The sequence below is a fragment of the Lipotes vexillifer genome, unplaced genomic scaffold (genome assembly GCF_000442215.2).
Source record: "Lipotes vexillifer unplaced genomic scaffold, Lipotes_vexillifer_v1.1 scaffold46, whole genome shotgun sequence".
NCBI lineage: Eukaryota > Metazoa > Chordata > Mammalia > Artiodactyla > Lipotidae > Lipotes > Lipotes vexillifer.
The window spans coordinates 1,486,659-1,497,119 of record NW_006799818.1 but is presented as its reverse complement, the minus strand read 5'-3'; the positions used below and the strand labels follow the sequence as shown (position 1 = coordinate 1,497,119).

Below are 10,461 nucleotides of genomic sequence, written 5' to 3'. Positions count from 1 at the left end.
CAGGAATGCTAAGAGATGCCAACATATCCATTTCAGCGTCTACCACCCTCAGAGTGACTCAGCGGTGGTCCATATAACTTGGAGGGATTATCGACTTTAGTCTTCTGCGATACTCCCTGTAATCGGTAAGAGCTGTATCTTAAGAAATGGATATATTAAGAGAGAAATCTTTGATGTATAGACACAAACTCCACTAACCTTTCAAAATGACTTCTAATTCATCCCTTAGAATGTCAAAGTTACTGTAACGGGAGCTGGTCTCAGGAATGACGTTGCGTTTCAACCAGCCTCCGCAGGCGTATTTGAAAAAGTCTGTACAAGGCTCAGCAGTGGCATCCATGTTCTGGATCAGTCGAGCGGCTGAAAGACCACAGAAAGGATAAGATAAAATGAAGGGTGTATTTTTGTAAGTTTGGAAGGGGAAAAAAGAGACACATTGCTTCTTTATGATCTAGTCAACCAGACTGATGCTCCTCTTTTTACTTGTGTAACTGTGGATTCGGGTAGAATGACGAATATTACCTGTGTATAGTCCTCCTTCCTTTACTGTAGTTGGTTGGTTTTATTCTTGAGAGGTCTGGGTCCTGCTACCCTATATCTCACCGCCTCCTTTAAATAACTGAGGTTCTTGCTAGTTCCTATGTCAGATGAAAAAATGAGTGCAGGGCTTCCTTGGTGGCGCAGTGGTTGAGAGTCCGCCTGCCGATGCAGGGGACACGGGTTCGTGCCCCGGTCCGGGAAGATCCTACATGCCGCGGAGCGGCTGGGCCCGTGAGCCATGGCCGCTGAGCCTGCGCGTCTGGAGCCTGTGCTCCGCAGCGGGAGAGGCCACAACAGTGAGAGGCCCACATACCGCAAAAAAAAAAAAAAAAAAAAAAAAAAAAAAATGAATGCAGGTCTGCCTTAGCCGTCCTGGGCCTGGAGTCACTCTTCACTCTGATAACTTTGGCTGTTGACTCCGCTCTTCAAGGTGCTGTGACCTTTGAATGTCTAGGAGGCTGGCTCCAAGGCATGTGGGATTGTTAATGGATTTTATCATTTTAGTGCTTCTTGTACTTTGCTTACAAAATTTTTGCAATTCAAATTTGATATCCGCTCTGCATTTGTCTATGTAGAGTCTGTCATTATAAGATTAGCTGTAAGCTTGTTAGTTTTTCTTATGTCCACTATTCTATCTTTGCGATTTATGATGAAAGTGCAAATCAACCAACACTGAGTATTTACAGTGTGCAAAACACTGACTGTGGTGGGTGTGGCAATTGATAGAAACATGTATAAAATTTTCATAAAGTATTACCACTGAAGAGAAGAATATTACGTACAGGAGGCTCAATGCCCACAACTTCTACACCTGGCATAGTGAGGAAACCCTTCCACTGCCCTCCCCTCGTTCTTTCTCATACAAGTGGAACTGTTTCGCAAGGAAAACAAAAGAGCAATTGAGAATTCTTCTGCATCAAGAGAGTATAAATTCTCAAGTGAGCTTCTGAAAATACTTCACTTTCTGAATAAATAAGTTAATTAAACACTTTTTTTTTTTTTTTTTTTTTTTTGCGATATGTGGGCCTCTCACTGTCGTGGCCTTTCCCGTTGCCGGACACGCAAGCTCAGCGGCCATGGCTCACGGACCCAGCCGCTCCGTGGCATGTGGGATCCTCCCGGACCAGGGCACGAACCCGTATCCCCTGCATCGGCAGGCGGACTCTCAACCACTGCGCCACCAGGGAGGCCCTAATTAAACACTTTTAAGAATTGCTGAGCTCTGTGGAATTTTCCAACTTGGAATGGTAAATCTGTCTTTCAGCTGAGCCTCAAGCCCCCGCTTCTAACCGCTTCTGGACACGTTTGCCTGGCTGTCATCTCAGGTTCCACCTCTTTAAGACTAAACTCTCTGGGCTGCCTCCAAACCAGTCCTCTCTGGATGTTTATACTTTGGTCTACAGCACAATCGTTATCACAGCCTTCCGTGTTTGAAATCTTGAGTAAAATTCTGTATTTCTTGCTCTCCCTTGGGCTTATCAGTAACTCTTTTGCCTCTTTTCTATACTCTATAGATGATCAGTTTTTAACCTACTTTACATCTTCATCTCTTTTGACCAGAAGTCACCTTACTACTCCTCTTGCTAGTATTATCTCCCTACTTTTATACATATGTCACGTATCGTTCACAGATTAAACTTCACCAAATACCCTTTTGCTCTGGCCACTCCCTTGCTCAAAAATGTCAGTGGCTTGACGTTGCCCAGGTTAAATTACAAACTCTTTAACTTGGCTAATCAAAAGTCTCTACCTTCTTTTTTTTCTCCTCTCTGAGTTTTCATACAAACTCTGCTCCAGCCAGATGGGCTAACTCCACGTGCCACAAACACTCCTGTGCTTCTCTACCTCATGCCTTTGTTTCTCTCCCCGTCACGCTACCCTTTTAACTCCTCCTCCCATTCTTTCCAAATTCTACCCACTATTCAAGGTTCATCTTATGTCCCATCTCTTCCTGAAGCTCCCATGACTCCAAACTTTAGGGAAAATTTCTTTCTCTGAACTCCTGAGAGCTCACTGCCTCACTCGGTCTTAAAGAGGCTTTAGATGAGGCTACTTTGAATTTCTCAGGTGAATACCTACTGTGTCTTCCTAACCATTCTGTTGAACTTAACCTCTTTGTAATCCCATCACCTAGCACTTCAGTAAAAGTCATGCAGTTAAGTTTATGTGTGATGACATTACTGAATCATCAGTGAGCCCCCTACTTCCCTCCTCCTACACGCCCCCCTCCCCAGCTCCTGCAGGTCAGACCAGCTCTCATTTCACAGCCTCCAGAGTCCATCGATCCTTCCAGGTCCCAGTTTCTATTCTTTCTTGGGCCCTCCTCTCTCAGGCTCTATTCATGCCCTTTCAACCAAACTATGGCCCCAGGTCTCTCCCCACGTCATTCATCCTGTGTGTCAGTCAGATTTACATTGTCCTGTCATTTCAGCGCGCCATTTTCCACTCCAGTTTTCAGTATAATCCTCTTGCATTCATAGTAAAATCCAGAGTCACAGCACATTCTAACTATGAACTATAGCTCTGAACTATTCTACTTCACTATACCTAGTGAAGCTTCTTTCACTACTTTCTAACATGAGCCATCTGCCCCAATTTAATGAATGTATTCATTTTCTGCTATGAAACACCTTACAGTTCTCTGCTTCTGTAACTTTGACCATAATTCAGGCATATTCAAGGCCCAGTTCAAATTCTCCTTCTTCATGAAGGACCGTCCTTACAAAGCCCATATCGGCTGACATCACATTCATTTTTTTGTTGGAAAATCCATTGTCTCTTCACCGGGACTGTGGTTCCCGTAAAGGAGGAGATACATTTTCCAGTTTTCTCTCAGGGCCTAAGGTTGTGCTCAGTAAAGACCTGTCAGTAAAATTTCTAACTTGAAACCTCAAGTAAAGATTAAGAAATTGACCTTAAAAAGGTAGAGAGAAAATGCAAATCCCTTGCACTTTGAAGGAAATGAAGATTTGATGACAGGGGAAGTAAAAATAAAGACCCTAAAGAACAGAAGATTATCGTGTAGAGTGAAAAACCAGAAAATTGGAGCCTGAAAGAACTGCTACCTAAAGACATTCTAAGCACACATTTTTAGCAATTTTATATAACTCTTGTCTTTTAACATACTTTTAAAAATGTAAGCTGAATGTTGTAAAGGCAACTGCCATTTTGGGAGCGCTTCTATTTTCTTCTCTTCTCTGAGGAAATGGATGGTTTATGTCCTAACACCACAAAGAGCCAAAAACTCCTATTTGGGGGAGCAGCAAACAAGTAACGAGCAAGTAGAATGAACAGGGAGAGGAATGAACAAGTCTCACTGTCTCTCTGGAAGTACCACCTGCCTTGCCTGAAAAGGGCGAGCAGTGGCTGCAGTTCCATGCTCACGAGCGCAAATCCACTGCCACGTTCTTGCAGCCCTACTTCCCACATCTCCCATAATGGAAAAAAGATGATCCTTTCCCTCTTAGGTTGAATTGCTCACTTGATACCCAGTTACACTACTTACATCTGGACAACAAACCAAAAAAGCAGCATTCAAGCAATTTGTGAGGGATGTGAAGACAAGAGAGGGAGAGGCAACTCTGCCAGCCCCTTCTATGCCACTTTTAAAACTGCCCCTTGACCAGAGAGAGCTCATCTGAGCACAGGCGCTTCCAATCACTTCAAAGAGAGCTCTGCTCTGATGAATATTTTGGGGCCATGGGCCAAGGCAAGTCATGGGCTAGCACTTTTATGCTGGGGCTTTGATCAATCTTTCTTTAATCTCTTATCATGGGTTTGATTCTCGTTTTGCACCTTATCCTCTGGACCCCCTCTGTGCTGACTTTTCTTTGAAGTCGGCGGTAGACTCATGGGTAGAAGGGCCATAGGAAACAGACGCACCACTGTCAAACTGGTTAAAATTGCTTTTATATTTTGCACTTTGAATTACTCAACCTCTCCACATAGCCACACCTGGGCTCTTCAGATCTTTCCTTATCTGTGGGTTTCTGACATCTGAGTAAACAAATGTGGTTTAAAAACAAATAAAATTATTTCACCTTAGTAAGCAGACATAAAAAATGATGTAGTAAAGGCCAATGTATTGTCGTGGAATGCTGTTGACCAGATGTTTATAAAGTGAAAGAAAGTGTATATTACGATTTTTAAAAAATCTCTATAAAAACAAAGAAAGTCTAAAAGGCCTTTACAGCAGTTATATCTGGGTGGAGGGATTATGAGTATGTTTAATTTTGTTTTATTTGCTTATCATTACTTTCCAATTTGTATTCGATGAACATGTGTTGCTTTTGCAATAAGAAAAAAGTTTATTTTTAATTCAAGAAAATAGTCACATAAAGACAAGAAAAGTAATCTATTAGTAATGAGCTTACTTCTTATGAATGACAATTCTGAATGTTCTACGCTGATAATAAATGGCACACCACTTTTTTCCCAACTAATCTTCTTGTAACATTTCCCCAACTTATTTGATCATAGGAATTTAAAAACAAGCTCAACTACCATCTGGGATGTTATTAATTACTGTATTCATTACCAGGGTCTATTGTGAGGGTATGGATTAGGACATGCTGTATAAGCTGAGAAAATATTTGGAGTGCTTAAATCAGGCAGACTTGTTTTGAATCCCTGAGCTTCCCCACTTCTTTGCTGTACAAGAATAAGTAGTTTCCCCAAGATCAAGCAGCTAGTAAATGATGGAGACCCAGGACTTGCACTTAGGTGTGCGTGGCTCCAAGCTCACCCTCTCCCCTCCACACTTTGGCTACGTCAGGTGGGAGTGTGTGAGAAGCAGTGAGCATGCTCCATCGCTTTCTCCTCCTCCACTCTTCCCCAATTAGCCTTTATTCTCCCCTTGCCATGCCCCCTTCTTTACTTTGTCTGCTCCCTGCCTTTCTGTCGCCACAGCGCCCCTCCCTCCTCAGTGTCAGCCTTATCACCAGCAACTAGTGCTGAGTCCAAGGAAGGAGAAAGCATCAGAATTTGGAGTCTGTAGTGGCCGGGAAGAAAGGGTAGAAAACTGATGAATTCTTCACAGTGGGGCAAACAGACAGGAAAGTGGCATGGAGGCCTTTCGTACTCAAAGGCACACCCCGAAGTGCATCTTCTTGAGGTGGACATGTAGCAGGGTTCTTGCCTAACCTTCCTCTGGATAGAACAGGATGGATGATGGAGGGTGAAAATTCTCAGGGATATGTTGTACAGCAGTATTTTTCAACCCTGGCTAACCACGTGAATCACCTTAGAAGCCTTTAAACATACAGATGCCAAGGATAGATCCCTGATCAATTAAATCAGAATCTTTAAGGTGGTCCAGGCATTTTTTAAGGCTTCCTGAGTGATTCTAATGTCCATCCAGGGGAGAACTATCAGATTAGACAAGAGAGAAACACGGAAAATGAAAACAACGGAATCTAATATCAGGAAGTAAAGACGGTCCCATACTTAGATGAATCAGGCCTATTTCTTCTTGCCTTTCCAGTCTGTAAGTACAAATGGGCCCATGTCATGATAACCCGTATTTCTAAGTACAATTGTCCCTTCTGAGTCCCTGGCACAGGATGGAAGGGAGCCACACATGTGTCTCCTGTACAAGTTCACTCTCCTCAGGTCTCCACTCTCTATACTGGCTTTACCTCTACAACCTCCTGCCCCAGACCCCATCCATAACCTCTGGGGTTGGAGCCGTGTGATACAGGGAGAATGCCTCTCTTCCATCATCATTGTCCTAGAGGAGTTCCCAGGAGGGCTCATGGTGCCTCCAGGTGAAGAGCTCTCTTAGATTTTATCTCCATGCCTCCCTCTCCCAAGAACCACAAGGACAAATGGGCCTGGTTTGGGGGAAGACTGCAACAGCAAAAGCTGAACTATATTCGGAATCACTTCTCTGATGGGAAAGGCTTTATTCAAGGGACATTTTTGTTGAGCTTGACTTTTTATTCCTCTGAGATGAGCTCTCTCTATCTTAGGAGGCTCCTGGCCCTCTCAGGCAACAGACCAGAGACACAACCACTCTACTCATTGCCAGACATGATGAGACATGGCAGAATTCCAGATACACTGGAAACCTGCTACATGTCTACCTCAAGAAGGGGCAATCCTTGGTCTGTCTTTGAATGCCAATGGCTTCCAATGTCACATGATCCCCCTTTCTTATCTATATGCCATGCTTTCCAACAGCATCAATAGCTTGCTAACTGAAAATAGAATTTTAGGCACTATACACAAGAAATATTTCTATGTTTATACATGTACATTCCATAGAGGCTACTTTTCTGGTGCTGTGTGTGTGAATGTTCATGTGTGCTTTAAAGAGATTTCTGCCATGTGTCAAGTAATCCTGGGGAAACTCTCAGTAAAATAATGAAAATCTCAAATAAATATGATTGCCACAAGCAGCAAATGAATAAACTGGATAGCATGAACCTCTCTGCTGGCACTTAATTGTGGGTTTAATTTTATTTAACGTGGATCCCTATTTAGTAGATCACTGATGCTTTCCCATGCGAATGGATTAACAGGAATTATGAATAGGGCTGATTCTCGTTATTTGATGGGTTTTGTTCTAAAGTCAACACTAACATTGAATTAACAAATACTGAATCATTGACCTTTGGGAAATAGTGTTAGGTTCCTATGAGCCTCTGATCACACAGTATTTTCATCAACTGATCAATACATAATCTTGTTTTATGTGTGTTTCTGTTTAATTTCTGATTTAATATATATCATTGATTCATTAACACTGAAGTCACAGCCAAGAGCACTACAAGTCATACCTGAATGAAGCTTATCCAGCACATGTCTTTTCTCTGTAAGGCACATCACACACAGCCTTCTTGCACTTAGGAACACTAGACAGCACTTCAGCACTAGGCTTGGGGGCCATTTTAAACAGTTAAATCACTAACAAAAAGCACAGAATATATGAAAAACGTGGCACTAAATAGACTGAGAGAAGGACCCTTGTTTACAATCTCCTTGTTGGACCTCAGCTGGGTACATGTGTGTGGAGTGATGGAAATCTTTCATCAATCTGTGTATGTCTGTAAGTGACCTCAAAAGCACCGTGAGTATTGACTTGGCGGTGACAAATAAATTTTAGCCAGTAGGTGAATTAGCAAATAGGAGAATTGTAAATGATTAGGATTGACTACACTTTTGTCCATTTTTTCTGTGAGGCTTTTAAAAAATATCCAGGAAAATGTGCACAAAAAGCAACAATATTAAGTGGGAATGGTTTCAAATCACTTCTTTCTCAATTACTACCGTATTTTTCAAAAAATCCTGGCCACTATATATTTTGGTGTTGAACATTTTAAATAGGCTAGGCATCTATTTATAACATATATGCCACATATCTGGCTTGGTGGCAAAATTTCTTCACTGATGGTTCCTGCCCTGCATAAGTAAGGTTTAAGGAAGCCTTTATGAGCAAAACTGTTTTCAGCTTGTTCTCTCCCAATCGGCCTACGCCCTTGGTTTTTTGCTCCCAAAACATTTTCACACAACATTTTCACTTTGGTATCTTAAAAATCACTGTAATCATCAGTCTGGCTTATGACTGCTATGGAAGTGTCCAGAAGAGGTCAGAGAAATGCTGGGGCACCCAGGAGCAAATGCTCCTGTGAAGGCCTTAGGACATTCATTTCTGACCCAAACTCCTATCCTAAATGTTTGCTTTATTAATAGATACGAAGCTTGATATTACTTACTAGGCAATTTTTGACAATTTAAAAATCTCCTTTGACAACATTCTGAAAGTATTGCTGACCTCATTCCCCTGCTGCCACCCTCCTCCCACCATCCCCTGACCAAAATTAAGGCAGAGTCAGAACGTTTTGAAAGAACACAAGGAAAATGCAATGTAATCACAATGGGTCACAAAGGACTCCATTCAGAAGGCAACAATGTGGAAACTAGAATCTGGGGGACCATTCCTAGAGAGAAAATGACTGAAAATTAGCAAGCACACCAACTAATACTAATAAAACCAAACAGTTTTCATTACAAACATTCTGGATTCTTGCAAAATCCAATCCTCCCTTTTAAATGAAATCCCTGTTTCAAATTGCTTTTGTGATATCTTGGTTGAAGAAAGGTTGGGGGGAAGAATGGGAGGGAACACCCGATGCTGGATGTAATCAGGACTGCTAGTTAATCATTTAGTCAAACACTCCCTGTCAGCCACTGGGTAAGTTCCAGCTAAGTCAAGGTCAAGTTTTGCACTAGTCCAATTGGTCAGCACCAAGAAAAGTCATCTCTATATAACTGTTCAGAAATTATCTGTGTATTTACAGAAGTAGATTTGAGGGAAGTTCCAAGATAGTGAATTTTTTCTGTAGAGCTGAAATTCTCAGGAAAGGAGACCTATTTTTTGTGTTTTAGCTTGAGGAGTAGTTTATAATTGTATTTCATGTACACATGTGACCAATTTACCTTGAACGCATAGGCACAAACGCACACTCACACCCACATACACACAGGCACAAGCTATACATAGTTAACCTGGAATCCAGTTGCTATCAGATTTACAGATAAACTCACTGTCAGATTTATAGGCAAAATGTAAACTATAGGATTTTCATTAGGGTTCAGCCAAAGATGCTTATGTAATAATAATAATAACAAGTCAATGTTTGACCTGTGTCAGGTGCCAAGTGCTTACTTCACGCGAGTCAAGTTTCTAAATTCCTTGACTTTGTTTATCATTTAACCGTATACGGTAACAATATTTTTGTCCCCACTTTCTAGCTATAGAAATTGATGGTACGGAATCTGTATCCAAAGTCACACAGTTGGTAAGTAGCAAAACTGAAGTTTATCCTCAAGCAGTCCGGTGGCCAAAGCCTAGGCTCTTAACTATGATGTTAAACTGCTTCTCTGGTTTTAATTATATTTCTTCCTTATAATATCTTCCCATTGCTCTATAAATAGGACATGTTACCTCTGTTTTAAGGAAACCTAGGCATAGAGTGGTTACATGCCCAAAGCCACCAATATGACTTTAGATAGAGCCTAGGTCTAATTTTAAACTGATGTTTTTCTACAGTATCATCCTTCTGTAACTCCAAATAGCATTAAAAAAATTTTGGAAGCTCCACAGAGAGACAGAATCCAAATTAAATTATGTAGCAATCACTGTCTTCCTGATGCCCAATTAAGATTTTATTGCTCCATAACATGAGCATAGCTATATAAACTTTTTCACCTCATCTGACCCTAGATTTTTAGAACTTGTTGAGATAATTACAGAAATCTCAAGTCTAATGGACCTACAGTAATAATCCTTAGTTGGCTCTCCCCAGATTAGTGAAATTCTTCAGCCTTATCTCATAGCCCATTTAAATGAATGGCTCACAGCCAAGAGAGGACATTCAATAATTTTCCAGTAGGGATTCCTCCAAAATTCACAACCAAAAACATTCTGTTAACAAATGGAAGCCCTGAAACTGTGTTACAGTTTAGTTAAAGTGCCGTAAGTCTAAAAATAAATTTTCTTTTTCAAGTCCAATTTGCATTTTAAATCCAAAAAGAGTCTTTGCTGGCAAAAAGCTATTAGAGATTATACTGCAATTTAAATACAATATATCACTTAAAATAAGTTATCAAGGCTGTGTGTTGATTATAGTGTTAATGAATAATAATGTTCCTTTTTTAAGGAAAGATATAGAAGGTTACGAAAAGGCTACACTGTTCCCTAAGTAACTCTCATCAGTTAGATCCCAAGCTTCCTGGACACTGGTGGATGTTTCTGAAGAGGAAGCAATGAAATTACATACCCATGTTTCTCCCATTTAAACATTTTGCAATTTTGGATCACACTGTTGAACAGAAATGATCAGTCCAACTTCAGTAATATGTAATTACTGAGAGTAACTCAAAACATTCTGCCTTTGCATCAATTTTGGTTAGGGCGTG

General features: G+C 41.1%; 1 protein-coding gene across 6 annotated transcripts in view; it reads right to left on the bottom strand.

Annotated features, from left to right (window-relative positions):
- Window positions 1-10,461, bottom strand: part of MME (membrane metalloendopeptidase) — a 91,425-nt gene that overhangs the window by 58,144 nt on the left and 22,820 nt on the right. For all 6 annotated transcript variants that reach the window (XM_007471995.1, XM_007471994.1, XM_007471996.1 and 3 more), the window contains exon 4: window positions 199-360. In XM_007471995.1, the coding sequence (XP_007472057.1) occupies window positions 199-360 (162 nt within the window). The remainder of the gene's footprint in view (window positions 1-198; window positions 361-10,461) is intronic.